General features: G+C 34.7%; 3 protein-coding genes, 1 long non-coding RNA gene and 3 pseudogenes across 11 annotated transcripts; 3 read left to right on the plus strand and 4 right to left on the minus strand.

Moving 5' to 3' along the window:
• The first annotated feature begins 840 nt into the window (after positions 1-840).
• Positions 841-4,051, plus strand: LOC143534241 (plant UBX domain-containing protein 11-like; annotated as a pseudogene). Its single transcript, XR_013135513.1, has 10 exons — positions 841-929; positions 1,427-1,526; positions 1,663-1,715; positions 1,798-1,879; positions 1,998-2,063; positions 2,224-2,291; positions 2,443-2,864; positions 2,964-3,192; positions 3,297-3,548; positions 3,632-4,051. The product of XR_013135513.1 is annotated as a plant UBX domain-containing protein 11-like (transcript).
• A 395-nt stretch (positions 4,052-4,446) lies between these two features.
• On the minus strand, positions 4,447-6,981 carry LOC143534208 (uncharacterized). 7 transcript variants are annotated; one of them, XR_013135508.1, is made up of 5 exons: positions 5,879-5,943; positions 5,730-5,795; positions 5,462-5,643; positions 5,141-5,302; positions 4,447-4,689 (listed from the first exon to the last, which is right to left on the minus strand). It is a non-coding gene; the product is annotated as an uncharacterized LOC143534208 (long non-coding RNA). The 7 variants fall into 7 exon arrangements; XR_013135505.1 differs by having other exon boundaries at positions 4,456-4,689; positions 5,574-5,643; XR_013135507.1 differs by having other exon boundaries at positions 4,449-4,689; positions 5,730-5,965.
• A 1,599-nt stretch (positions 6,982-8,580) lies between these two features.
• On the plus strand, positions 8,581-12,428 carry LOC143534245 (uncharacterized). Its single transcript, XM_077028778.1, has 11 exons — positions 8,581-8,698; positions 9,629-9,723; positions 10,232-10,289; positions 10,423-10,617; positions 10,692-10,771; positions 10,873-10,955; positions 11,163-11,214; positions 11,611-11,679; positions 11,802-11,888; positions 11,977-12,038; positions 12,257-12,428. The coding sequence occupies exons 1-11, from the start codon at positions 8,581-8,583 to the stop codon at positions 12,354-12,356; spliced, it is 999 nt and encodes a 332-aa protein (XP_076884893.1). The 3' UTR covers positions 12,357-12,428.
• A 111-nt stretch (positions 12,429-12,539) lies between these two features.
• LOC143534244 (polygalacturonase-like) lies at positions 12,540-14,529 on the minus strand. Its single transcript, XM_077028777.1, has 3 exons — positions 13,905-14,529; positions 13,505-13,794; positions 12,540-13,046 (listed from the first exon to the last, which is right to left on the minus strand). The coding sequence occupies exons 1-3, from the start codon at positions 14,334-14,336 to the stop codon at positions 12,596-12,598; spliced, it is 1,173 nt and encodes a 390-aa protein (XP_076884892.1). The 5' UTR covers positions 14,337-14,529; the 3' UTR covers positions 12,540-12,595.
• Positions 14,530-14,697: 168 nt separating this feature from the next.
• LOC143534265 (U6 spliceosomal RNA) lies at positions 14,698-14,794 on the plus strand (annotated as a pseudogene).
• Positions 14,795-18,284: 3,490 nt separating this feature from the next.
• LOC143534243 (receptor-like protein EIX2) lies at positions 18,285-22,025 on the minus strand (annotated as a pseudogene).
• A 1,626-nt stretch (positions 22,026-23,651) lies between these two features.
• Positions 23,652-26,470, minus strand: LOC143534263 (receptor-like protein EIX2). Its single transcript, XM_077028793.1, has one exon. It carries the CDS (start codon positions 26,448-26,450, stop codon positions 23,652-23,654), a length of 2,799 nt encoding a protein of 932 aa, XP_076884908.1. The 5' UTR covers positions 26,451-26,470.
• Positions 26,471-26,689: the final 219 nt, after the last annotated feature.

Here is a 26,689-nt window from a genome sequence, read left to right on the forward strand (position 1 = left end):
AAACCCGAATAACTCTTAAACGGGTTATAACATCTCATTTATTTGTGAAATAACCCCTTAATCATCAAAGAATATTTTTCCCGGGTTATAGGTCTTACCAAACCCTAATAGCCCTCAAATGGGTTATAAGATCTCATTTATTGGTAAACATTTTCATCATTAAACCCTAATTTAATTTATCTCCTTTACATGTTCTCTGTTGCTGGTCTATCATCTTCATCACCGGTTAACTTCCGTTACTACCCACCATTGTCAACTACATTAACGTCCCATTTTTCATTAGACAAAAATCTGTGTTCATGTTTATTCATTTTAAAAAATCAACATGCTCATGTCCGTTTATGTTTGTTCGTTAAAAATTTAAAAAACTTACACATCTCAATTGAAACAACTCAAACGCTAAAAAATATAATAACAAACTAATATATATGTATTGTATTAAAACAAAACTATGTTAAAAAATAAAATAAATCATCATATAATAGCAAAACGATTAAAAACAAAAACTTGAATAAACTCCCGTAACACGGGAGGATCAAACTAGTTATAATATATTTAGCTATTTATAAACTGCAAAACACATATATATTTTTTTAAAATTATAATTGTCATGACGACTTGTTAGGTTACATAACACGATAAGCTAAACGTAGCCATGTAATAAACGGGTTGAACTCATTTCATATGATTTTATTTAATTGTGTGATGACTTGGATCGTAGTTTTTTCTTATCTAATCACCTAAAATCGAATAAACTAGAACAATTACTATTATATTATCTTTCTTTTTCTTAAATTAAAGAATTTTGTTTTTATTTCAAAATCGCCCATAAAAGTAGACTTCTTATTCCGTCTTCTACAGAGAGTGGTTAGTTGCATCCATAAAAACACCGTAAAGTAATAAGTCACAAACCGCCTCAAATACCTAAGGTACGAAATTTGTTATTTTTCACTCAAATCGAATTATGATGAATCACTCTTTGCTTTGCCTGTTATAAATAATATTAGTTACTTTGTATATTCTAATCCAGTTACGATCGATAGTTATCTTTAGCTGTGAATTGCGTTCGGTGTTATTACGGTTGTAAATTTTATTAACTGTCACTTAATGATCTCTGATTCCGTTATCGATTTAAAAAATTAGGTTACCAGTCTGTAGCTGATTGTGATTGCTTACGAATGAATTAGGGCTCAGAGCTGTACAACTGAGCTCCATAATAATCGGTTAAATACAAATTAAACTCATTTCAGTTTCAGATTCTCATAGTTTTAACTGCTGTGATTTTGACTGATTCGTATCGGTTTTCGATTGATTTGAATTGTGTAAAATTTGGATTAAGTTAGTTAGTGTATGCAATATAGGTTAATGTTTGTGTCACTTAATGATATGATGGTGCTAAATGCTAATTATCGTGTATTTAAAACAGATGGAACGATCTATCTCGTCTCTTGCATTTAAAGGTTCTATTAATGAAGCAATCACCGAAGCCAAAAGACAGAAAAAACTTTTTGTAGTTTACATATCAGGTATAATTTCATTTTCATGATAGATTGATTATATTCTGTTATTTCTCGCACTAATCTTTATATACCAAAAGATATGCAGACAAACTCGTTTTTTTATCGGTTTCTTGTTTAAGTGATTTGATTTTGGTATTTACAGGAGAAAATGAAGACTCGATCTCTTTGGATAGATCTACTTGGTCAGCGTCAAGTGTGAGTTAATGTTATATTTCATGTTATTATATGCTATAAGTTTTGGGAAAAAGTTATGGTCTAATGACAGCTGAATGTTTAGGTGGCAGAGTCAATATCAAAGTACTGCATTTTGCTGCACATCTTAGAAGGAAGCACGGATGCGGTTCAGTTTTCGGCAATTTGTATCCTTTGCTTGATTCAAATATTTTATTATTATCACTGAGCCCAAATGATTATAACTTATAAGCAGGTTTTGTTTAGTTTATACATGGATGACATTCCTTACATCAGTTTGAATAGACCCACAGAAACCTGCACCTTGTATAACAGCTATTGGATATACCGGCCTCCAACTATGGCAAAATGGTAAATAATATATATTTTAGTGTTTTGAAAGGGTAGTTATGATATTAGGAGATTTTGAACTTTGAGAAGGCTATATATGAAATTGCTCTTTATCTTTTGGTTGTATTACTTTTAGCTTTACTAAGTTTCTATTTGTTTTTTTGCTTTTATAAATAAACAGAGGGCTTTGTCAGTGCTGAGATTCTGGCTTCTACTCTTGAGAAAGCATGGTTGAGTCTTCACGTTCAGGTTGTTTATGCATTCTCATTGTGTAATCTGTGATTTAGCATTATGTACTTCCACTATTTAACACAGTTGTTTTCAGAAACAGTTCTTATTGAGTCAATGATTTGACTCAATTATGACATCATCAGTTTAATTAATATATAACTGTATACAGGAAACAATCTTGACTGCAGCACTTGCCTCGAGACAAACTGAACAAACTCCTTCGGTAGCACATGAAATTGGAAGTTCTTCCACTAGTACTAATGCTAGTGATTATGTGGACAAAAAAGATCTGGATAATGGCAAGAAAAAATTAGAAGTAATGTTAAACAGGCAGTTACAACAACTAATGAACCGGTTAACCAAGTAACCCCAACTGCAAGTGAATCTGGAGCTGACCAAAAACCGAGCTTAAATGTTAGTCAACGTGAAGCAAAGCCTGTCAAGTCTGAAAATAATGTTAAACAGCCTGTTACAACAACTAATGAACCAGTTAACCAAGTGACCCCAAGTGCAAGTGAATCTGGAGTTGACCAAAAACCGAGCTTAAATGTTAGCCAACGTGAAGCAGAGCCTGAGAAGTCTGAAAGTAATGTTGAACAGCCCAAACCAAGTGATCCCAAGTGCAAGTGAATCTGGAGTTGAACAAAAACCAACCTCAAACGTTAGTCAACACGAATCAAACCTGAAAAGTCTGAAACTATTGAAACCGAGAAAGTTGATAATTTAGACCTCGACTCAAAAATATCAACTGATATTGTTTTAAATATACGGTTACCTGGTGGTGCAAGTTTACAAGAGAAATTTGAACCAACAAACACTTTGAAAATGGTCAAAGATTATGTGGATGAACATCAAGAAAGTAGCATTGGATATTATGATCTGGCAATTCCTTATCCTCGCAAGGTTTTTACTGATCAAGGTATTCTAAACTGAATTTACCTAATTACCCTTCTTTGAAAAAATATTAGTAAGTCAACGTGGATGAATATCAAGGTTTTTATTGATATTGTAAGTCAAATGCAGATTTACACAAAACTTTAACAGAGTTAAGTCTGCTTAATAGACAAGCATTAATAGTGGTACCACATCTCCAAGGCTCCGGGCCCCACAAAGGACGATCTTCTCCCGCCACATCAGCGTCTGTGGGTCCCACTGGATCTTCAAATGATGAAAGTTATTTCTCACTTTTGAGACGATATTTTTCATATGTGAACCCCTTGGCTTATTTAGGTGGCGGTGGCGGTGGCGATGCTGTTGCTAATTCCTCAACTTCTGGTGAGTCAAAGTAGTTGAATAGTGAATACTGAACATTTAGTCAAATTTGTCATTGTAGAAGGTGTTAATTTGTTAATGTGCAGGTGCACCGCAAGGGAACAACACTGGAAGCAGGAGATCCTACCTTGTGACATCAAACCAAAGCGGTAACACATCATCAACTAGTAAAAACAATAAACCGAATGCATCTAGATTTGGAAGTGGAAGCAATATTCACACGTTGAAGCATGATGAAGATGATGCTCAATTTAAAGGCCAAAATGCTTTCTGGAATGGCAATTCAACTGAATATGGCGGTGATGGTGACAATAAGTGAGTAGTTATAATTTACAAAAACACGTTGGTTATATGTTTATTTGCGGAAGTATGTTTACGTATATGTTACATCTCATTAAGTGCGGGAAATAATTATGCTGTTCTGACTATAATCATTATGCTGCATCTGTGATTTTACATTTCTTCGTTATTAGATGTCCATGAAAAGCAATTTCCTCGGGCCGAAGGGGCCTGGATCGACCCGGTTCAAATGGGTGTAGATACAATGAATAGAACGATTTAGGAGATTGCATGTATTAAGATGCACTTCGAATCTTTTTAAGCGAGTACTTGGTTCGTTTGGAACCAGACCAAAGTTGGCTGGTGGGATCTTAATAGCCGAACAGGTTAAACTAACGGATTGCCTATTCATGTACTAAACTAGTAATATAACCCACCGCGTTGCGGTGGAGCACGTCAAATGCATTAAGAGAGTTCAACATGACAAAATGTTGGATAAATAAATGTGGCGGGTCAGATAGTTGGTTCTCATGGTTATGTTTCATAGTTGGTTCTCATGGTTATGTTTCATACCATTATACAGTGAATTCCTATGTCATCCAACAACATTCATTGCTCTTATTGAATAATGACCAGAAATTAAGTTATTACTATACCCAACTTTTGACTTCTCGTCAACAATGACCAGAAATTAACTTTATTTAAAATAGTAAACCTCAACCAAAAATTACAATTAGAGTGAAAACTCCATCTTGACCCGAATGATCAATTTGATTTTAATACCTGTAACTTTATTTCCTTTGCAAAATCTACCTCTTTAAACACTTTTGTATCTCTGCTACATCTTTTGTACCAATCTTTTTACCTACACACAATCAAGATTTAACATAATGAATTATAACGTGAATTATATACAATGAATTATATTATATGCAAATTTGAAACGTATAATTAAGAGTAAAATGCATATTGTTTAATTAACGGATAATTATTGGGTCGATCAATAAACTAAAAAGCTAATTTTGTTTGTTTTATTTCACGTAACCTATTTAAATCACAAAGAATCATCAAGGTTAAAATCCGCACTGCTTGACAGCAATAAAATGCAACCACCTGTATCTTTTACAACAATAAAATGCAGCAAAACTGCACTTCTAAAAATGCATTTTTGACAGCTTTAATTGCACTTTTAGAAAACATTAAAATGCAGGTAAACTGCACCTGTTGACAGCAACAAAATGCAGCGAAAACCTACGTTTTTTACAACATTAAAGTGCAGGTAAACTGCATTTTTACAGCATTAGGTAAGAAACAACCTGCATATCGACCACCAAATCAGAAAGCAAAACACCCAAATGCAGTCTTCGTGAAACATCAGAGCTCAGTTTTGCGTAAGACGTCCCACCCCACTGCGTTGTGAGGGCTTTTTCTTGCTGAAATGGACGGGGAACACACCGCACTACAGACGTTGTAGGGATCTACAAAACAAATAATTTTTTACTATCATTACATTAATACTATTTACAAATTCATGAATTTGAAGCCATATGATTTCGCGTTGCGGGGGGGGGGGGGGGTGTGGAGTTTCTAAAACAACGCTTAAGATTAGTATACACAGCCCCTTTACCATTATTCACCATATGTCCACTTCATCTCTTAATGATGCGGAAATCAAAAAAGCATATCACAAAGCTCATTAACGTTGTTGTTGTTGTCAAATGCATATTGTAAACATGAACAATAATATACCGTGCGTTGTAAGCAATCCTTCGACTCGTACGGGCCCATGCGCATGACTCCTACCGGTGCTTATACCAACCTTTTTTGTAATCCAACAATTAGTCAATTACCATGTATAATTAACTATTGACAAAATAATGATAATTAATTGGCAATTTGTTTCACCTGTGCACCTGGACCAAAACGAAATCATCACCAAATCTCTTGCTTGCATTGTGAAACACAACAACACTGCAAATGAAAACAACCAATAAAAACATAAATATTAAATTTCCCAATAAAATACTAAAAACAAAAAAACAGCTGAAATGAACCTGTAAACAATCAGTATGTGCACTGCGCATTTCAAAATGATGTATACGTTACCATGTAATCTGTCGTTGATTAACATAGCGAATAACCCCCCCCCCCCCCCCCCCCCCAAAAAAAAAATCATGCCTTAACACCCAAAATAGATAGTATTTGTATTCGTTAGCAACGAAAAAACCATAGAGTCAGCATTCGAACTCCTCTCGGATGACCCTACGTTGACCATCATCATTGAGATAAAAGCTATAACATAGCGAAACGGCCAAAACATAACGAATAAAATCACGGCTCAGATGAGCCGAGGGCCGTCATCATAGCCTTCAACACCCAAAAACGATGGGTTCTATGTTCATCAATAAAGAAAAAATAATCAAATCTATACCAAACACCTCTCAAGTAACCATACATTCACCATCATTGAAATAGAGCACCGACAATCGCACACGAACACTTCATGGCCGCCTAGGATTCTAAATCGTAACTCGGCAACGATAACAATTGCCCACCACAACAAACAATTGCAACCATCTTCACTGCCACCAACGGTTCCGAATCGGATCCCGACAATTAACTTTAAACCAACAAACCATTAAACTGAAAGCCTAATTAGCAAAATACACATGTATTGATAACCTGTTGAACGATAAGCAGCAAGACATGTAGCTCAGATCCGTAACCTGTGAATCGGACTGGCTGCAAAATCGCAGTTGCATAGTCCATGACCATGCCATCCGGATCTTGCCACGCCATGATATGACTCCGCTCGTTATATCAGATCAATCATCATAGCCACATGATCATAAAGTCCCTTTAAACACAAAATCCCAACATAAGTAACTAACACATTATAAAGACTCAATGGAAGATCATATTAGGGTTCAAACAACAATAACCCAAATATTCAAATAGTTAGTGCTTCTCAATATCAGAAGTAATTTATAATATAACAATTTCGTATAACTCTTGGCAGTACGAAGCAAGCAACCGACAAACAACGGCCGTCGTCCAATTTCCACCATCGTCGTCGTCGACAACAGTCAGAATTGAAAATGGAAACACAACCAGAGATACAAACCATGGTACGAATTAATTAAGATACAACATCAGCCACCGCCTAAACAATAACCACTGCCACTGTCGGCATTCCATCACCGTCACCTAGGGATCCTAAACGGAACCCGACTATAACGTAGTGAAACTCGCCTTCGTCAAAAAATATCACAGTCGCCTAGGGTTTCAAAACAGAACCCGGCAACGACAATGAAGACGGTGGAAAAGTAACATGGCGGTGGTGGCGAGAGTCGTTGGAAGAGAGGGCTTGATCGATGCATCTAGAACAAAGTTTAACACAGAGAGAGACAATAATAATGAAAACGACAAAATAAGGTCTGATTGATGATGGTATGGTGGTAGGAGAAGTATGCACACTCTATCTTGATTTTGACATTGCATGAAAACCAAGAGAATTTATATTTTTCTTACCAAAACAACCTTTTTAATTAAAAAAAATGCAAAAAACGAAAAATGAATCAGACATATATTTTTCTTTAAATAGTTCAATTCAATTAAAAATTATCATGTGTCTCACATGCGTCCATATAACGTAGGGAATCCATGATTTGACCATCAAGCGCGATGGAATTCACTAACCATTGTTATGCGTTACGTATTTACATGGCATATGGTCAGTTATTGTGTGTCTGCTAGTCTTTTTTTCTTTACTTATTTTTTTTTTGCGTAAATAGGCTAAGATGTTGGGATTTGTATAAATGAGGGAGGGAGATGATCGAACTGACAAACTCAACCACCCCACCAGTGACACATGGGTGGGGTTTAGACACGAGGACCGATGACGGTTGGTCGGGATCCGGTTGGTCTTCGTAACTGAAGTATACTAATTAATTTGTAACTGAAAAAAAAAGGTTTTATAATAATAATAATAATAATAATATTCTAAGTTTAAAGGGTGCAAAAGTAACTAGGACCGGTCTATAAACCGTATATAAACAAATTAAGCGGTCAACATGCAAAAGAAAAGGAAAAAGTATATATATATATATTGTTGAAGAGGTTGAGTCAGGTTCGGTCACTGTTTTAAAAACCGGTATTTCACTTGTACCGGATTTTGCTAAAAAACAGTACAACCGGTTGAACCGGGTTATACCGGAAGGTTAAACCGGTTGAATAAATTACCTTATAATTTCCTATAAATGTAACTTCAATTCAAAAGTAACCAAAAAGTAAATGATTCCATAACAAAAATATAATCCAAAAGTTAATAGGTATTAAAAAATAATACGAAAGCATTCAATTTTTTTTAAAAAATATTCATAAAGTTTACACGTTTAAATGTTAACTATTAGGTTAAAAGTAATTTTAAAAAAATATGGACCGTAAATATTAGTAATTTCTCGAACATAAAACCGGTTTTTCGAAAAAAAAACTGTATTTTTGACAAAAACCGCCGGTACGATGTTCTAGCAAACCGACCAAAAATACCGGTTTGTTGTGTGAAATCCAGTTTAACCGGTTCAACCGACCGGTTTGAACCGGTTTTTAAAACACTGGGTTCGGTCACTAGGATCCTCATCCTCTTAACTCTTAACAACCGATTACCTTTACCTCTTCAAAACAAAAACCCCTTCATATAATCCATAAACCCATTTTTCTTGATTTTAAAATCTTGACATTTTTATAGTGAATAATCATGGTGGGATTTAAGGGGTTATTTACAAAGAAAACATTATTTGGGCTCTTTTTGGGACAAGTTCTCTCTCTTTTTATCACCTCAACTGGATTCTCATCATCTGAACTTGCTAGAAGAGGTTTGCATTTACAATATTTATATATATACTCAAATTTATCAATATATATATAAATTTGACCTGCAATGCTATATGGAACAGATTGTTGGGCCATCAAGAAGGCACAAGTGCGGAAGATGGAGGTAGCAGAAATGAGAATGCTACGTTGGATGTGTGGGCACACAAGGCTAGACCGAATAAGAAACGTTGTGTTTCGCGAGAGATTAGGGGTGGCGAACATAGCAGACAAGATAAGAGAGTGGAGATTGAGATGGTTTGGACATGTAAAGAGAAGACAGACGACGAATCCTGTTAGATCCGTAGAAAACATTACTATAGAGGGGAGGAGGGGTAGAGGACGACCGAAATTGACTTGGGATGAGAGGATTAGGCATGATTTGATAGACCTAAACCTCTCCGAGGACATGGTTGAGGATAGGAATTCGTGGAGAAGTAGAATTAAAGTTAAGGATTTTTAGAGAGAATTGAATACCTTAGGGCTTAGACTTAACTTATTTAGGTCACATACCATAATGGTATTTCCCTTACATATATTATTATTATTATTATTATTAGCTTTTATATAGCTGTTAAACTGTGATCTTATTATTAATATTATTATAATTAGTAGTAGTTTTTATATAACTGTTAAACTTTGATTTCCTTTATTTTGCTTCATACACATGTACTTAGAGCCGAGGGTCTCTCTGGAAGCCACCTCTTTATTCCTTTGGATAGAGGTACGGTGTGCCTACATCCCACCCTCCCCAGACCCTACTTATAGCTTTGCTGTCGGTGGGATTTTACTGGGCATGATTGATTGATTGATTGATATATATACTCAAATTTTCTTGTTCTTGAAATTTGGCTGTTTAATGCATGGCATGCATGATCAATATTGCTAGTTGATGGGATTAAACATTCTAATTCATGTTATTATTTGTAACATAGGAATCAATGCACCGACATCACAATCTTTAGCAAACTATGTGCTTTTGGCTATTTTTTATGGTGGAATTTTGATTAGCAGAAGAAATGGGATGAAGGTTAGTGAACATAAATTTATATGTTTCTTCAATATCTATTGCTTTTCTTGAAGTTGACCGGTTTATTTACGATTCCCGCGTTTGATTATTGAAATTCATATGAATGTTGTCTTTCAGTAGACAAAAGGGAGTGTTTGATGATGTTACAGTAGAGTTTTTTTTAACTTTTTAAACCACTATATCTTGTTTTCCATTTCAAAGATATATCATTTCAAAAAAGATGCAAAAAAAGATATATAAGGATAAATTCCATACTTTTCAAGTGTTTTCTTTTCATGGATTTTACTGTGATTTTTGAATATGTATTTAAACTGATTAGATGATTTTAATCATAGTATCATACCTAGATAATGAGTCACTCAAAGAAAACTGATTTATTAAAACAAATGTTAAATTACATAAAATATCCCTTTGCTTAAGCAACAGATTATCTGATATATCAAGTCATAATAATCAGTTTGTCACCATTCCAAAAAATGAACAATTTGTTTTATGTCAACATTTGCAGGCAAAATGGTACTATTATTTACTTCTCGGGCTAGTAGACTTGGAGGCAAGTTATCTTGGTAAGTCGTATACTATTACGAATAAAGTTTCAGAACGAAAAAGTGTTTCGGGTCAACCAGCCCGTTTCTTGATCAGCCCATTTTACTACCTCTACCATTAAAAAGTTCCGATTTTTTGTGCAATCTTGAACAGTGGTGAAGGCATACCAATACACATCATTAACAACTGTTATGCTTCTTGATTGTTGGTCAATCCCGTGTGTCATACTCCTTACATGGTTCTTCTTGAAGACAAGTTACCGGTTCAAGAAAATTATGGGTGTTGTGATTTGTGTTGCGGGTATCGTACTCGTTATCATTTCAGATGTACACGCATCAGATCGTTCACGTGAGCATATTATTCTTTTATTTCATTTTAATTGACATTAGTATTATTCTATATTTAATAATTTGTGTGTTTAGAGAGTGGTAGCAACCCTGTTAAAGGGGATTTGTTGGTCATTGCTGGAGCTACACTTTATGCTGTCTGCAACGTTAGTGAGGTGAGTAAAATAGGTGGGTCTGTCAAAGGTCAAATAATGGTCAATTGGCAAAACGGGCACCAAAAATTTCATTGCATTCTGAATTTTTTTCGGTTTTGCAGGAGTTTTTCACGAAAATGGCTGATCAAGTTGAACTATTGGCAATGTTGGGGCTGTTTGGTGCAATTTTTAGTGGTATTCAAATGTATCCTTCAGATATATAGTTCTATGCGTGTCTACAATAGTTTCATGTTTATATTTTTATTTTTTATATTTGTGAAACTAATAGTAGAAAGGTGCTAAACTATTAGTTATTTGCACCTTTATTGGTCAGTTTCACTACAATCAAAATGTAGTCAATTGCATAATTGCCAATGTATTGTTATTTTGTGGTTTTTAACAATGCTCGTAGAAGCGTTTTTGAGCGAGAGGAACTCAAATCCATACATTGGTCATCAGGAGCGGTACTCTCTCTCAATCAATATATATATATTGTGTGTGTGGGTGCGCACGTGATTCTTTTGAAGCAACTAATTTGGTGCTAAAGTGGCAGAATGGGCGGGTTGGGTAACATGTCACGTTGGATCGACCACCAATACTTTTTTGTTATTTTTGAATATCATTGATTATTAATATATTGAATATGAAGTGAAAAAAAGAAAAATAACAATATAGAACTTTTGACTCCTTTCAGTTTTAGCTAAGCTTTTTGTTTGACCCGTTGGAGATAAGCTGTAACTTAAGTTGACTCGTTTTGGTAATATTGGTTAGAAACAACAACAAGCACAATTAGATTTTATATATATATATTTTTTTAGAAACTTACCATATATTAAAGTAATATTTTTTGTTTGTGTTAGGTGCTTCCATATGCTGGATTTGCAGCAGCAATGTTTCTGTTTTACTCAGGTGTGCCGGTCCTGCTAAAGGTAATTAATGGCCTTTAAATTCTGTAAAAATACCATAAATTAATAATTTTTTTGCGTGTTTTCCATTATGCAAACGTGTTAAGACCGTTTAAAAAGTTTGTTCATGTTGCTATAAAATGCAGATTAGTGGATCCACGATGTTGAATCTGTCTTTGCTGACATCAGACATGTGGTCGGTATTGATACGCATACTTGTATACCCTGAAAAGGTTAGTACCAATTAACAAATATAGATCTTAAAAATTGATTTTTTTAAAAAGAAAAAACTCACATTTGTAATTTTGCATATCTCATCAGGTTGATTGGATATACTTTGTTGCTTTTGCTGCTGTTGCTCTTGGGCTAGTTGTTTATTCACTGTATGTTTTCTTTATTTCTATTTCACATATTTTTCTTTAAAAGTTGATTTTATACATATTGAATAACCTTTGTTTGACTTTCACGAGTCAAAATTGGCGCATGAAAAAATAAGAAGCAAAGATTATGCTTTGACTTTTAAAAAAAATGTCCCGTCATGCGCAAACTGGGACCCACAAAATGAATTCTTCTGATTAGATGGATTTTGATTTTTTTGCAGGTTCGACAAAGAAGTGGACGAACCCCGAGGTGATGATGTTGAGCTGGGAAAAAGTAAGCATTTTGATGAGGAAGCTGATATGGCGGGTCGGTTAAGCTAAACAAACTGGATTGGACAGTGAAAATAGCATTTTAGAAATGTAATACTCGGGTAGTTAAGGGATCTTGAAATCTATTTGGTCATTTGGATCCAATATTTTTTAGTTAATGATTTTGGAAATAATTACAAAGGAAATATAATCAAAATACAATGAAATCATCTCCTAATTATAGCGGAGACAATAAACTCTAACTAATATTTACCAACAATTCTCTCGTTTTCAAACGCTAAATCCCGCTGTTAGATACAACTTGCAGGTTGAAGTAATCCAGAAGCATAGCCGGCAGCATAGGAACAAGACGAAACTGCTGGTAATTGACCTCCAAATTTAAGGTTAACATTCTTTAATGTAATTCCACTACATGGGTTCCCTTTGTTGCAATCAAACTTCACTGCCACGCGTGTTGCTGATGTTCCATGAACATCTGCGTACACCACGTTGCTGATCTTTACTCCAGAAACCTCGTTGGGGCAATTTCTGTTACTGGGACAGTAATTTCCGTCTATTATGATCGGGAATTTAACGTTCATCATTGTTGCTTCCTGAAAAACAACATCCTTTACGAACCCGTTGCTGTTCCTTGCCCATGCTTTTATCCTCAGACCGTTCTGTGTACCTACGAATGTGGTAGTTTTTACGGTTACGTTCTGGACACCTGGTTCATTCAGTTCCCACCCTAGACTCCCAATGCTGCATTCACAAACAAATGCTTAATTAATAAACCAGATAATATGTATGTGCATTATGACATTGTTTGTGTCAACCCAACCGGTTTGTGGGTTGACCTGTTTAACCCATTTATTTATTTATTTACAAATGTGTTTTATATTATAAATTAATATTTTAAGCCAGAATCTAAAAATTAAACAGAGAATTTGATATAAGATTTTTATAATTAGAAATGTTACTGTTTTACATACTTTGTATTTAAGTTTCATTGTAAAATTGTAACTTAAGTATTAATATCCAAAAAAATTTTTGGGTTAAACGAGTTGTGTTTGGTTCAACCGGCAAATATTTGTGTCATGTTCGAGTTCATATGTCTGACACGATTTCCGGGTTTGGGTCAGGTTGGACCCACCAACACGGGAACATCCTTAATTGTTTGAGAACTCCTAAAAAGAAAATTATGTGTTCCTTAAATGTACCTTATACCGTGGCCTGGCCCGCAAACCACCTTTTCTATCCAGATATTAGAGTTTCCTGGGCCTAATGAGACGCAGTCGTCTCCCGTTGAGATCTTAGAGCTCAAGATGGTGACCCCTGTTGAATATGATACATGGATACCGTCTGTGTTTGGGCTGACACCGGATGCTAAGATGCTCACTCCTTGTAGTTTCGTGTTCTTGCAACTATAGAGCATAATGTGAAACATTTGGCTGTTTAATGACCTTAGTTTACTGATCACTATGTTTTGTGAATGGTAGATGCCAAGTGTCTGCAACAAATACATGTTCATTATAATTACATGATCATAAAAGAAATTATTCACTTGTATATATATATATATACAAAAAATGTATTTTTTGTATTAGTGTATGGTCTTACCGTTGATCCTGAAGGACATGTTTTTCCAGATAATTTGCATGCCCATAGAGAAGATCCTTGTGCATCAAGGGTTCCGCCGGATATGGTAACATTGTTAACTAGGTAGAACTTTATCCAAACTTGGGCATTGCCAATAGCATTATAACTAAATGGTGCCACCAAGGTACCATCTATGTTAAATCTGATGGCTCGGCTCTTACATCCTTGACCTGAGAATGTAAGAGCCGAGGCAATCAAGTATCTGCCAGCAGGTACATAGATAATGGCGGGACTAGTGGAGGCACATGACAAATTCCATGCTTTCAAGAACGCGTTCTTTGTGTCTGAACGACCGTCTGGTTTGGCTCCAAAACTTAAGACGTTGTATGTAACCTTTGCCGAAGATAACTGAAAAACTAGAAAAAGCAAGACGAGAATATGTTTGATGGCCATGATGATAGAGATGGTAACTCTCTATACTTGCTTTGAAGTAGTTGGTTAATTAGTTTTGTATGTTGTGTGTACATCTTAATTTGCTTATTTATAGAGATAGTTAAGATTTAAGAACATATATAATACAGTTAGAGGGACCCATGCAATTAGAGTTTGCATTATTGGTAATGATTGATAAGAAGTGGTCCGTATGTATAAGGGTACGAAGAACTGATCGAATGTCAATGGGTGGCAACATGGAAGGAAGACTAATCATGCAATTAGATTAATACACTAATATTAAATTCTTGGAACAAGTCTTTTAATATGTAAAGTTGTACACATTTTCATTTATAGTTGAATGTATCTAATAACTTTTAAAGCCCCTTCGGAGACATCTAAAATTGAAATGATACAGAGAACATTAGTATGGTCTGCGCAATAAAGACGCACAAATCTTATAACTTTTAAAAATATGTCTATTGCATAGGATAAAATTCAGTTTTATGCCTAATTATATATGTAGCATCTTTTGTGAGAATCACATAAAAGTGAGACATAATATCCGAAAGCAAAAGCTGGATACGTGCATAACATTAATTAGTTAACATGGTTGTAAATCTTTAAATTCAATATATCATAAAAAAGAGAGATCATTATGTGATAATCTATTATCGCACATCAATCCACTTATCAACATCGATCTATGGAGTGTCATAACTGTAAATATGGACCTAAATTACGCACAAAAAGTGCATAATTACTAATTACGCATGAAGAAATCTTATTACACATAAAGGAACGTAATTATGCATTAAGAAACATAATTACGCATGAAAAAACATACAGAGTAGTTGCTTATGAAGAAAATTACGTATAAAACTTAGAGTACTAAGGCAGGCTACATATTTTTTTCATGTATTTGCAATTATGCTACCACATATTTTTTAAGTGAATCAAGGGTAACAGATCTCTCATATATTTTCACTCGATAAGCCATTATTGTACTTATTCTATTCTTTATCAAAATTTTCATATAATTTGGCCTTTTAGCAATAGTTAATGCTATACATGATGAACGTACGTAGATATATAATTTGGCCTTTCTATTAAGCCAGTGCATATGCTCCCACGTTGGTTAGGGGAATGTCAACACCAATAAAATATTCCACTTCTACAAACATAAAATATTCCACTTCTACAAACGCTTCACATATATAACAAGTATATTATCATTCTGGTAAGGAATAAAGAAATATATTTGTTATATATTAATTCCAATTTCAAGGTGCAAGACTTTAATATAAAATTTTAATGGTTAGTTTGCTAACGGTAATAATAGATGTTGGCAATATAAAACACTCTGCATAGTAATATCTCAATTCTGTGTTTATTATAATATCCCATTTTGAATAATTGGTAGTTACTTTTTAGTCAACTCCTTTAAACTTCATCAAAGTATTGAAATAAACAAATATTTATTGATGCTAGCTATAAGCCTGTAAAATAATTTAAAAAATGAAAATTTAGGTGTGACAATCATGCTGGATCGAACGATTGAAACTGATGAACGCCTATGTATTAATTGAGTTTGTAACATGAAACAGGTGGCGGCCTGGCGGGGTAGTAAATGATTTGGATTGAAACACTTGGTGGCTCGAAACTTGTTAATTTCTCCATCTTTGATCTTGAGTTTTGATTTTGTTTTACAACGGTTAAAAACAGTTGCTAACGATCTACTATTGAGCGCACTTTCTTACGTTTGGTTTCATCTACACATATTTAAAGGATTGGTAACATGGTGAGGTCATTTCTACGTATATGATGTTGGCTATTTCTGGCTATATAGTCACATTATCATCAATCATTTAATTAGTCAGTTTAAAGCTATCCTTTAAAAAACAAAAGGTTGCTTAGGTTTATACATCATTAGTGTTTGGTATTTTATTTCTTGTTCTGTGTCCCGACTCTATGTAAGCCACTTGTGTGTAACATTCATGGGCGATTTTTGATATCATATGACATGTTACTTTCTAAACAACTTCAAGAAAAAGATTATATGTTAATAACTTAAGTTACATCATATGGCATGGGCCAAGAAATTTTTGACATGGGCGTCTACCATACGTAGACCATCGCATGATGAGGGGAAGTCAATATCGGCTAATGACAGTGGGTCCGTCTGTCCCTATGATCGAGTAACATAGTTTTTTAGTCTACTTTCTCTTGGCTAATTGTAGGACTGTATGATATCAAGGCCTTGAGATAACTTAACTCCATCTTTCTTGTTCGTTGGTGTCCAATTACCTTAATTTTCCTTGTTATTTTCCCTATTTTTAGATTTGTAGCTTGATAATCATTTTGATTCCCCACGCATTGTAAAGTTAAAAAGCGAATGGGCTTACGACTTGACCTAAAAACAATTGCGGATTAGGTTAATTCTTTCTCATATAACAAATATTTGAAATCGACCTTATCAAAGTGGTTCATTTCCGTCTAAAAGCATTTTTTTTTTCCACTTTTACGTAAATGTATCACTATAATTTTGACTGGAAAAACAATATATTATGCATTTGAATAAAATAATTTAAGACATTAATATTTAAGGTCTTGAAATTAGATTTTGTGCAACTTAATTAACTCGTTTGCCCCATTTGAACCTATTCTCTTTTACCGGAAAAAAAATATATTGTATTTGACCCAACAAAAATAAAAACATTGTAGTTAATGGCTCAAAATCTCCACTTCTACTTATATACACATTGGGTGTTTGGGTAAAAGAAATTTATGATGGCAGATTAACATGAATTTTAAACACATGGCATACAAGAATACAGTTTTTCAAAGCCACTTCACCCAAAGATAGATCAGTTGAGCTTTGACCAATTTGTTCTATATCATTTTGACCCATTCTTCATTTCTTTGTATAATATATGAGTTACTGCAACTGAGAAGTACATACAACTCTGTTTTACACACTAAACATCATTATCATTCCTGGGGCTAATTAATTGCCTCACTGGCCCAATTCTTTACCTATGTTTGTTGTCAATTGTCAATCAAAGGGTTATGGGTATAATTGTAATAACAACCACGTATTTGTGTCAACACGATATGCACACAGCCCTGTTGTACACACTAAACATTTATACGAAGTGAAATAGTTTCATCAATAAATAGGCCCGGCTCTGAGAACGATTAAATTTTTTTGGGCTGACGGCGATTTTTTTTTGCCTTAATAAAAAAGGGTATCTTATTGGGATTAAACAATTTGATTTTTAAATAAGCCTTAATTTTTTGGGTCTTATGATTTGGTTGTGTAAGAAACTTTTGTTTTTATAAAAATATGATTAAAATGTCTCAAGTGAGGTTAAAACCCACAACTTTTTGGTTGAAAGTCATACCCTTTTGCCACTAAACCAAACTAGTGGCTGGTTTATTAAGTTTAAACATTATATATACATATTAATATTTATAAAAACATATATGTATTTTTTTTATTAAAAAAATCCGGCCTATCGGGGTGTCGTATTAGGGTCCGTTGACCACCCGACCCGCCCTTATAGCCGGCCATGTCAATAAATCATTAAGGGTCTTATCGTTTATCTTTGTCTTTGTTCAAGAGCAACAACACAGTTGCAACAGTGTGTTGCGAAAGAAAATCCGGTGAGTCCCCGTTTGTGCATTCAAGAAGTTCATTCAGTGTTTAACTAGAGGTTCTAGCTAAATAGAATTGGTACCAGGTATTGATGAACGGAACACGTATTTGGCTAAACACCCAAACACCTTTATTGAGAAACTCACTCAAAACTCAATTACAATTATGAAACCCTACACGGTTTATATAGACCAAACCTAGACACGTTTGAGTCTAACTAGGCCTTTCTAAACAATAGGTTATTTAATAAAACAATTAAATAAACCTAACAACCTAAACCAACATGTATTAGGAAGTATTAGGATCCATATATAACTTGTGTCTTGTTCACCAAGTTACTTGCCTTGCATTTCAGGGAATATCATTCGAAATTGCCAACACTAGCATCTGTTTCATACTTATAGAATAACAATGAGAGTTGGAAGTCATACTTAAAGAGCTATGCATTACATAACATAAAGTCCCATTTTACACAACAAAGGGAAATTGCCACTCCACTTTGAAATAAGAACAAGTACGAAATACAACATACAAAAAGATGATCGAAATACAACACACAACTATCGATGATAAACCCTTTGAAATTTTGCAATGAACACCATCACTTTCACATAAACCCAATTTTCCAAAATATCCTGATAGTGAAAAAAAGCATGTCTCCAGCGACGGTTGATAAGTAAAGCAATACATACCATCAAAAATCCAATAGAGAAACCAGTTGCCCCACCAATAAGAAACCATCTCTGAAGATCATCTATGCCTTTTTCTTCATTCACACTTTCACCAATGACGGGAGGAACTTCTAATTCTTTATCTCCGGGACAATACTTGGACAGAGGAAGTCCACATAGTCTTGCATTGCCAATGTACCTTGAAGGTTCAAAAGATTGGAGTTGAGTGCTTGATGGAATTCTCTCTGACAAGTTATTATACGAGACGTCTAGATAGTTTAATAACGTCATGTGAGATATGCTTGATGGTATCCTCCTGAAAGATTGTTTCTAGATAGATCCAAAATTAGAAGTTCTTTCATCTCACCAATATTCTGTGGAATCTCTCCATATAGAGCGTTCATGGACAAGTCCAGGGCAATCAATTTATGGAGATCGAATAGTTCATCTGGTATTTTTCCTCTTAGATTGTTGCTTGATAAATTGATAATCTTAACCAATCCTAGATTGATACCAAATTCCCGTAGACTTCCTTGCCACTTGATCATGACATGGTCAACATACTCGCTCCCATTGAGAAAGTTAAAATAATGCACATTTTGATGAGGCGAGAATCCATTTTTAACCATGGAAGTGAGATTATTGATACATGAGGGGATTGTTCCATAGAGGCTGTTCACCGATAAGTCTAGAACTTGTAGATTTTCTAAGTGACATAATTGTGGAGGGATGGTTCCAATAAAGTTATTTGTTGTTAGACTAAGAGCATACAATCCTAATAGCTTTTCTCCTATCCAACGAGACACGTTACCATAAAACTTGTTGGCCCCTAATTCCAAAAAATTTAAGTTTGTGCATTTCTCTAATGATAAGGGCAATTCTCCAGAGAAGCCATTGTTGTATAAATACAATACCTCGAGATTAATCAAATACTTGAAAGAAGCGGGAAGCTTTCCAGACAAATTGTTGTATCCTAGACTAAGAAGTTTTAGTTTTTTAAAATGCCACAAACAGTCTGGAATTTTTCGCACGAATGAGTTGTGTGAGAGATCAAGAAAGAGGAGAGACCCATCAACAATTTGACACAAAAAGTTGATGTCTCCATAAAGATTGTTTTGGACAGGTCTAGCCATTCTAAAGTGGATGAAACATTTGTTATAGGACCATAAAAGTTGTTAGAACTCAAATCTAATGTTGACAATTTATTGTCAAAGTTTGATAACAAATTCGTCAATTTCCCTGTGATGTTGTTGGAAGAGAGATTCAGATATATCAATCGAGAAGGCCACATGTTCCAAAAATCCTCTGGAATTGTGTCTGAAATTTGGGTATTGGCTATATCAATGTGGGAAAGATTATTCATTGTCTGAATCCATTTAGGGAAAGGTGGCCCTAGCTTGCAAGAGCTTAATTTGATCTCTTCTATATGAGAAAGGTTTGACATGTGAGCTCCGGAACAAATCCCTTCTAGTGGGTTATTTGAAAGATCTACAACCAAAATCTTCGTCTGCCCAATATATTCAGAGATGACACCTTTAAGAGAATTGGAAGAAACGTCTAACCTTTGAAGCTTAGGTAGTTGCCATATTTTTTCGCTTATGGCTCCATTTAACAGATTATCAGAAAGGTGTAAGTACACTAGGGATGAAAACTTTTGGATGTCATCAGATAATGACCCTATGAATTGGCCACTTGAAGCACGCAACTCTTGTAAGGTAAATGATGTGCATCCATACAAGTTCTTTAGGAAATCGGGTAATTTGACAGGCATTGAGTTGAAATTAAAAAGTAAAGATGTAAGACTACATATACTTCCAAGATATTTGGGGATTCCATCTAACTTGTTGAGGGAGAGATCAAGATCTACAAGTTTGTTGCTAGTTAATGGGTATAACCAGTGATACATGGACGAGTTGAGATTGTTGTTTCCAAGATATAGGCTAACAATTGAGAAGAAGAAGAGGAGGAGATCGATGAATAAGAATATGGATGCATGACCTGTGAGAGTCCATCTAAACTTAAGGTTGATAGTTTTCTAAGACTTAGAATGACATTTACCCAGTTATCTACCTTGCCCAGAGAAATACTTGACACGTCAAGGTCCTCCAATTGAGACAAATGCAATACCAATCTAGGTTTTCAATTGTACATTTTTCAAGACCTCTAAGTGAAAGAACTCGCAAGTTCGTGAGGTTTCCAAGTTCAATATTGAACGGTTGCGGTAAAATCATTCAAACCAATGTCAAGATATCTTAATTGAGTCATGGAACCAATGAACATAGGAATGGTATCATAAAAATAATTTCCAGACAAATCAAGATGATTCAAGTAGCTTAAGTTAAGCAATGAAGGGCTAATCTTACCTTCAAGATATCCGTAGGACAAGTCAAGGGTTGTGACATGACCTGTTTCATTGTTGCACATTACTCCGAACCATGCACAACAACTATCGGTTGCTTCTTTTTCAAGGGTCCATGTGGAGAGAAGTCCTTCGAGATCATAAATGTATGATTTGAATTGAAGAAGAGTGTCTCTCTCCTTAGTGATGCACTTATTATTACGAGTGTGGTGGCCTAATGAAGTTGCAATTGTCGTCTTAAGCCAAACCGACACAAGTACTAAAAGAATGAAGAGGAATACATGAGGCACAAAATGCTTATGATAGATATTCTCTCTCATTATGTTGTATAATTTTGTATTGATGGATTCGTTAATCTTTGATGCATCAACATATATGCACTAACTTTATATAAACTTGGGAGTTTAAAGTAGATGACCTCAATTTGGATAGGATGTACGTAGTCAAACCTAATACGATTTAATATTTTAAATAAGTAAATTTTCTTTCAACCTTTATGTCCACGTATGACGTATGGGTTAAAAAATTGTGTGGGGTGTGGTTTAAGTTAAATGTTTTCCCCAAATTACAAATTAGACATACAAAGACTTTTAAATCTAAGTACTCACGATTTGTATTTATTGGATATATTTTTCATCATATCCTTTTCCAAATACAATTGATGTGTTCCAAACAATTTCATTCAACTTTCTCGTGCCACGCATGTGTATATAAAATTGTGTGGAGAATACAAAACATAAGAAAACTAACTAATTAACGAATAAAAAAATTGGTCTGTTCAAAGACACTCAAGCCTTCACCAGGTAAAATTATGCGATATAAATGTATAAAAAAAAACTAATCAAGCTACATAGACCGAAGCGCATTTGACCCAATAGTCTCTGGTGATGTAATAGTTGCTCTCTCCATTAACGGTCGCAATAGGCGAGTTAGATGGAGTTGTATAAATGGGCCGGGATACATAATGACTTAAGAGCGAGCATTCGCATCATGTCCACCATATTCGATGAGTGGCGTTTTTATAATATTGAGAGTAGTTTAGGGTGTATTGAGTGAAGTAAAGAGAAATACATAGATTTTACTTTGAATTTGAAAAGTTACTATCCACCCCCTATAATTTTTAATATATGTTGAAAGTGGTTGTGAATGAATGAAAGATAAAATATAATGATAAAAGTATGTAAAAAATCATTTAATTGAAAAGGAGAAATAAATATAGTGTTTTTTAATGTAATTTTGAATTTGAAAATAGAGAAAGAGATGAGAATGCTCTTAAGTGTTTATTTTATTTTAATAATAGTACCGTAAAAGTATCAAGACCATTATGTATCCCCATTTATACAAATTTCGATTAAAGCATTAATAACGAGTATGATCTAAAGCTGTTATATATATGTTTCAAAAACAATCTTTGATGAGGTAAACATACTATATGTTATTTTAAACATAAATATCCATCAAAGGGCATTTACTCCAATGATGTTTTGGTGCTCACTCGGGTTTTCATTTCATTGTGTGTTGCATCAAAGAATCTGTTTTTACGGTGTCACAACGATTGTTAAGTGAAAGTCGTCAGTATAGTTTCCTAGAGGAACGCCCAAGTCAAACTATAAAGTCAGCGTGAGCTCGGTGAGGCAATGGGGCTCTCCAAATATGGGGGTGCAATGACCTAATACACAAGAAAATCATCGTTCCAAAAAAGAAACTAAATATCTTATTGTTTTTTCAAAAGTCCGGCTATCCGGGGTAATCCAATGGCAAAATACAACCCCATACGCCCGCCATCTCATACAACGTTGGATAGCCAAGGCCATCATCTCATGTTTCGAGGAAAACTCGTTACCCGAAGGCCCGTTGTTGTAAAACTTAGTCCAGATTGGATTCGAACTTGAGACCTCATGATCTACTTTAAATCTTCACTTCTCCTCTAATACAGATAAGCTAAAGCGCATTGACATCATCTAAATATTAAAACCATAACATACACCACCCAAGTATGTACCATGCTAAATTTATACCAACTTTTAACAAAAACATGTTAACTAAAATACGTCTTATACTTTTTTATATTTAAAAATATCTTTTTAAATATGCCAACATATCACATGTTTTTAAACAGAAAAATATAATAGCTTTAATAGTTTTACAACTTTTCTTTTATCGAAAATGGCATAAATAACACAAAATACATAGTTAAATGACATACGTGATTTTTTTAGTATATGATTTACACTCTAATGTTTATTGTTCCAACTAGTCGATGATCATCACATGCTTCAAAAATCAAGAGTAGACAAAAATTTTACTATCCAGATGTAGCTTGGTTTGTATTAATATTTTTAAAATAAAAAGTATATATATACTTTATGTTTTTTATGTTAAAAAAAAAAGGAGACAAAAATGTTTTGATACAAACTAAGAAAGCGATATTGATTATGCAGAAAACCATAGGGAATTAACAAGCCTTACAAAATGATGAAGAAAATGAATAACAGGTACCATGTCCTATTTGGCCACCCATGGTGTTGATGGCAATTTTATTCATCAAAGGACTTAAAAACCCAATCTTGCATTGCATATCTTACAATTAACACTATACTTGTATATCTCCAAATAAGAACAAGAAGAACCAAATGTGAACATGCAAACTATGGATGTGCAATGAGCACCATCACCTTCACATAAATCCAGTTTTCCAAACTATCCATTAAGTGAAAAAACGCACGTCTCCCACTAGGTTTGACAAGTAAGGCAATACACACTATCCAAAATCCGATAGCAAAACCAGTGACGGCACCAATATAAACCCATATCCGAAGATCATCATCGTCATCCCCGTCATCCACACTGTCACCAATGCCGGGTGGAACTTCAAGTTCTTTATCTCCTGGACAATATTTGGACACGGGAAGTCCACATAGTTCTACATTCCCGGTGTAACTTGAAGGTGCAAAGGACTGGAGTTGAGTGCCAGATGGAATTTTCCCGGACAAGTTATTATATGACACATTTAGATAGTTTAAGAAGGTCATGTGAGACATGCTTGATGGGATTCTTCCTGAAAGATTGTTTCTTGATAGATCCAAAATTAGAAGTTCTTTCATTAGACCAATATTTGGTGGAATCTCTCCAACTAGAGCATTCATTGACAAGTCGAGTGCAATCAGTTTATTGAGATTGGTTAGTTCATCCGGGATTTTTCCAGTTAAATTGTTGCTTGATAAGTTAATGATCTTCACCAAATCTAGAGTGCTGCCAAATTCGCGTAAACTTCCTTGCCACTTGATCATGGAGTGGTCATCATACTCAGCCCCACTGATGTTAAAAGAATGCACATTTTGGTTAACTACTAATCCATTTTGAACCATGGAAGTGAGATTATTGAGACATGAGGGGATGGCTCCATGGAGTTTATTCATTGACAAGTCTAGAATTTGTAGATTTACTAATTGGCATAGTTGTGAAGGGATGGTTCCAGTGAATTTATTTGATGTTAGGATAAGAGCATACAACCCCGATAACCTTTCCCCGATCCAACCAGGCACGTAACCAGAAAACTTGTTGGCCCCCAAATTCAAAAAGGTCAACTCGGTGAGATTCTTTAAAAATAAGGGTAATTTTCCTGAGAAATTGTTATTGCATAAATACAAAACCTCAAGATTGTTTAAAAACTTGGTAGAAGCAGGAAGCCTTCCAGACAGATTGTTATATCCTAGACTAAGAACTTTTAGTTCTTTAAAATGCCACAAACAGTCTGGAATTTGTCCGGTGAATAAGTTGTGTGAGAGATCAAGAGTGGATAAAGACCCATCAATAATTTGGCATAAAAAGAAGATTTCTCCGGATAATTTATTTTTGGAGAGGTCTAGCATTTCCAAACTCGAAGGAACATTCGGTATATGACCATAAAAGTTGTTGGAACTCAGAGCTATGATTGACCAATGAGGGTCAAAATTTGATAACATATCTATCACCATCCCGGTAATATTGTTGAAAGAAATGTTCAGATATCTCAAACGAGAAGGCCACGTTTTCCAAAACTCTTCTGGAATTTTGTCTGAAATTCCGTTATTCGAAAGATCAATGCTTGAAAGATTTTTCATTGATTGGATCCATTTAGGGAAACGAGGCCCTAGCTTGCAAGAACTCAAGTCAATTTGTTCTACGTTGGAATCGTCTGACATGTGAGCATTTAAAGGAACCCCTTCAAGTGAGTTGTTTGAAAGATTTACAGTTAAAACTTTTGACTCTACAATATTCTCAGAGATGGAACCTTTAAGAAAATTGGAAGAAGCGTCTAGTGTTCGAAGCTTGGGTAGTTGCCACACTTTTTCACTCATAGTTCCATTTAACTGATTATTAGAAAGTTGTAGAAGTTTTAGAGATGAAAAAATTTGGATATGATCTGACAACGACCCTTGGAATTGGCTATATTCGGCTTCCAAATTTTGTAAATTAACTGATGTGCATCCAGACAAGTTACTTAGGAAATCATGTAAGTTTATAGGCACTGGGTTTCTGTAGAAAAGCAAATCTGTCAGACTACAAAGATTTCCAAGATATTTGGGAATCCCATCTAACTTGTTTCCAGAAAGATCAAGTATTTCAAGTGCGTTGCTAGTTAATGGAGACAACCAGTGATACATGGATGAGTCAAGATTATTTTCGGTGAGAGAAAGGGTAACAATAGACGAAGAAAAAGAAGAGTTGGCATACGAATAAGAATATGGGTGTATGACACGCGAGAGGTCACATCCATCTAAACTTAAAGCTGATAGTTTTTTAAGACTTAGAATGACATTTACCCAGTTATTTATTTTCGCTAAAGAAATACCTGACATGACAAGGTCATCCAAGAGAGACAGATGAGACAACCAGTTTAGATTTTCAATTTTGCAGCCACTCAACGATCCAAGTGAAAGCTCTTGCAAGTTGGTGAGGTTTCCAAGTTCCGAAGGAATGATTCCAGTAAAATCATTCCAACCAAGGTAAAGATACCTTAATTGGGTCATGGAACCAATGAACATGGGAATTGTTCCATTAAAAAAATTATCAGAAAGGTCAAGATAATTCAAGTAGCTTAAGTTAAGCAATGAAGGGCTAATCTTGCCTCCAACAAATCCACCAGCCAAGTTAAGGCTTGTGACACGAGAATGGTTGTTGCACGTAACCCCACTCCAGTAACAACAATCACTGGCTTCGTCAAATGTCCATGTAGTGAGAAGGCCAAAAAAATCGTAACGGGTGAATGATTTGAAATGAAGAAGAGCTTGTCTCTCCTTATTTGAACACTTACTATTACTAGTGTGGTTGCCAAGGGAAGTGGGAGGTTGCATCCTAGACCAGCTTAAGGAAGTTGTAGTGGTAAATGATTCCAACACAAAGACTGAAGTAATAAAGAAGAAAAAAGGATGCATAAAATGCTTACGGTAAATCTTATTTATCATTTTGTTGTATCAAATCGTAAATGTTTGATATATGTCCAGCATTATATACACTCCAAGTTTGAAATAGCCCATACCACATGTATTGGATATCTATAAAGCAAAGTTTGTGTTAGATTTTCTTTCTATTTTCTTGTCCACATATGCCTTGACAAGTTGCACCTATTTAATGAACCTCAAAGTCGGTCAACTCACACGTCTTCACACATTTTTTCAAACCCAATTAATGTGTTTCAAGCATT

Source organism: Bidens hawaiensis, unplaced genomic scaffold (assembly GCF_021521415.1).
Source record: "Bidens hawaiensis isolate Kalapana, Puna unplaced genomic scaffold, B.hawaiensis_p1.1 tig00010124_1, whole genome shotgun sequence".
Classification (NCBI taxonomy): domain Eukaryota; kingdom Viridiplantae; phylum Streptophyta; class Magnoliopsida; order Asterales; family Asteraceae; genus Bidens; species Bidens hawaiensis.

Excerpts from the sequence above, each read along its gene's own strand:
- LOC143534245 (XM_077028778.1), top strand. The coding sequence starts at position 8,581 with ATGGTGGGATTTAAGGGGTTATTTACAAAGAAAACATTATTTGGGCTC. Across the intron at positions 9,724-10,231 it reads GCAGAAGAAATGGGATGAAG|GCAAAATGGTACTATTATTT; the intron begins GTTAGTGAACAT and ends CAACATTTGCAG. Across the intron at positions 10,290-10,422 it reads CTTGGAGGCAAGTTATCTTG|TGGTGAAGGCATACCAATAC; the intron begins GTAAGTCGTATA and ends AATCTTGAACAG.
- LOC143534244 (XM_077028777.1), bottom strand. The coding sequence starts at position 14,336 with ATGGCCATCAAACATATTCTCGTCTTGCTTTTTCTAGTTTTTCAGTTA. Across the intron at positions 13,795-13,904 it reads CATGTCCTTCAGGATCAACG|ACACTTGGCATCTACCATTC; the intron begins GTAAGACCATAC and ends TATTTGTTGCAG. Across the intron at positions 13,047-13,504 it reads GGGCCAGGCCACGGTATAAG|CATTGGGAGTCTAGGGTGGG; the intron begins GTACATTTAAGG and ends TTGTGAATGCAG.
- LOC143534263 (XM_077028793.1), bottom strand. The coding sequence starts at position 26,450 with ATGATAAATAAGATTTACCGTAAGCATTTTATGCATCCTTTTTTCTTC.